General features: G+C 47.6%; 1 protein-coding gene across 1 annotated transcript; it reads left to right on the top strand.

Moving 5' to 3' along the window:
- Positions 1 to 309: 309 nt before the first annotated feature.
- On the top strand, positions 310 to 1,650 carry EPUS_05391 (uncharacterized protein; the record flags this gene model as incomplete). The annotated part of the gene is made up of 1 exon (XM_007802246.1): positions 310 to 1,650. The coding sequence occupies one exon, from the start codon at positions 310 to 312 to the stop codon at positions 1,648 to 1,650; it is 1,341 nt and encodes a 446-aa protein (XP_007800437.1).
- Positions 1,651 to 2,547: the final 897 nt, after the last annotated feature.

Here is a 2,547-nt window from a genome sequence, read left to right as displayed (position 1 = left end):
TTTCAAAAGCAAGCTATATCAAGCCCCGTCTTCATGTCCTCACCTGGGCCTCGTTGAACAGAGCCCGGATGCTGATCTCCGTGATTCAGCGAGGGTCCAGGACTCTACTACGCACGGCTCTGAAAGGGGACGAATCCCCCCTACCAAGGTATATTTGAAACACAGCTTAAGGACAGATTAATTCCAGACCCTTCTCGTCCACTATACATTCAGTCAAGATTCAAAAGCACTGCAAGTGTCTCTGTTGTTCCATTTACGCTTCTCTATTTGCGATTCTACAGTTCTATCGGCAGCTGGCCTGTATCTCGTATGTCTTTTCTCAAGCATCTCCCGTTGCCTAGATGGCACAACAGCACACCTGGCGACGACAACGGCTACGGTATGAGTCGTGTGGCCGCCATCAAACGATCTTTCAGTGCTTTGGACAGGCTCATGTCTCGTTTCTCGAACTGGTTAATCGATTGGACACCAGTCACCCTTGTTGTAACCTATTACATCGTTTCCACCGCCATCTACGTCTTTTGCTCTTACCAGCAGATTACGGTCTTCTATTTCTTCTATATGTGTACCAATTTCTACATCGCAATGACCTGTGTCGTTGAAGCATTCTTAGCAATGACACCGATTCGTGAAGCTAGAAAGGAGGCTTTCAGAATTGAGGGCAACGGTCGAAGGTTTCCTACACCAGACGAGGAGCTGCCAATGCTTGATCTCATCATTGTCGCATATCTTCCTAACGAAAAAGACATTGTCAAAGATCAGCTGCATTATGCTCTGGATGAGCTGGTGTATCCGAGGAACAGGATACGAGTGAACCTTCTATACAATAGTCCGATGCCGATAGAACCACTCGAGACCGAGCTTCATGCGATGACCAAACAGTACCACGTACTTAGAGTCGTTAAAGTTCCCAATTCAAAGTCGAAGGCAGACAATCTGAATCACTTTCTCACGCTTAATACCAACGCGGAAATCATTTCAATCTTCGACTGCGATCATTTTCCACATCCTCACAATCCGAGATGGGCGGCGGAACGGTTTGTAGCGGATCCTACAGTTGACATTGTTCAAGGTAGATGTGTGGTCTACAACACCGATGAATCTTTCTATGCTAAGATGATCGCGATCGAGTTCGACAAGATCTATGCTACTTCGCATCCAGGCAGGAGTAGAATGTACGGCTTTGGTCTCTTCTGTGGCTCCAATGGTTACTGGCGAGCAGGAGTCTTACGCCAGATCAAGATGGACGGATCCATGTTGACCGAGGACATTGACTCAGGTCTCCGCGCTTACGCCCAAAACAAAAAAGCGGTGCATGATCTCAACGTTATCTCTTATGAGATGGCACCCAATCACTTCGCCGCGTTCTGGAACCAGAGACTGAGGTGGGCTCAGGGGTGGACGCAAGCCAGCTATCGGCACATGCCACTTGTGTGGAATCAACCGCCAAGTGGAAGGCGAGGTCTTGACCAACGATTTGGGGTTCTGTCACTGCTGCTCATCCGAGAAATCAGCTATTATCTTGTCACGCAGCATACATGCTTGATCATCAGCTTCATCATCACTCACTTCCCCAAATCGTCTAGCCAACTGGTAGACCTTATCTTCTTCCAGTATCCGATGGCTACATGGTTTCTATTCAGCACGTGAGTTGCACAGTTCTGCACGTACCCGATACGGAAATTATGATCGAAGGCTAATTCTTCACAGTATCATATGTTTGATCATCACTCTTGCGGTGACGGAAATGGTCCGATCTGAATTCACCTCATGGCGAGCCATGCTTGGTTTTATTGTAATCTATCCCTTGTACTTGATTTTGTCGGCCACGATGGGACTCTACGCTCACGCACGTCAAATTGTCCAATACTCGTCGTGGAACGCTACGGCTCGATCATGAATCATTTCCAAGGCGTGGTTGTGGATGTTTTGTGGGTGCATAGACGTGTTAGTCAGGAAAGATAAGTAATAATAGTGTTAAATTGTGCATGTACAATGTGTGACAGACATTATGATGTTTTAAGAAATCGAGATTTCCGATTCGATTCGTCATGGTTAACTTTTGCAGAGGCGTTGGCGTGTCTTGCGTCCCAACGGAACGCCGAAAAGCATGAATGTCATCAAGTAGTTCCCTCTTCCGTCTCACGTACTGCATCCATCTTGGAGCGCCTGATGGTGGCAACGGGCAAGAGCAAGGAGTGGAAGACCATGACCAGACCTTGACAGGGATGCAAATTGCTCTTTACCTAGTACAGTAGCCTGCCTCACTAAGTAGTAGTGTACCTTTTCAACACACCGAATATGGAAGAGAAGAATGACCATGATATCATAGCAATATTATGACACGGACCGCCCAACAATGCACATACGAAAAATCAAAACGGGACAACGATCTTCCTCTGGATACTACTACTACTACTACTACTACTACTACTACTACTACTACTGCTGCTGCTGCTGCTGCTGCTGCTGCTGCTGCTGCTGCTGCTGCTGCTGCTGCTGCTGCTGCTGCTGCTGCTGCTGCTGCTGCTGCTGCTGCTGCTGCTG

The sequence above is a fragment of the Endocarpon pusillum genome (assembly GCF_000464535.1).
Source record: "Endocarpon pusillum Z07020 unplaced genomic scaffold scaffold1570, whole genome shotgun sequence".
Classification (NCBI taxonomy): Eukaryota; Fungi; Ascomycota; class Eurotiomycetes; order Verrucariales; family Verrucariaceae; genus Endocarpon; species Endocarpon pusillum.
The sequence above is the reverse complement of the archived record's forward strand: the minus strand, read 5'-3'. Positions and strand labels throughout refer to the sequence as shown.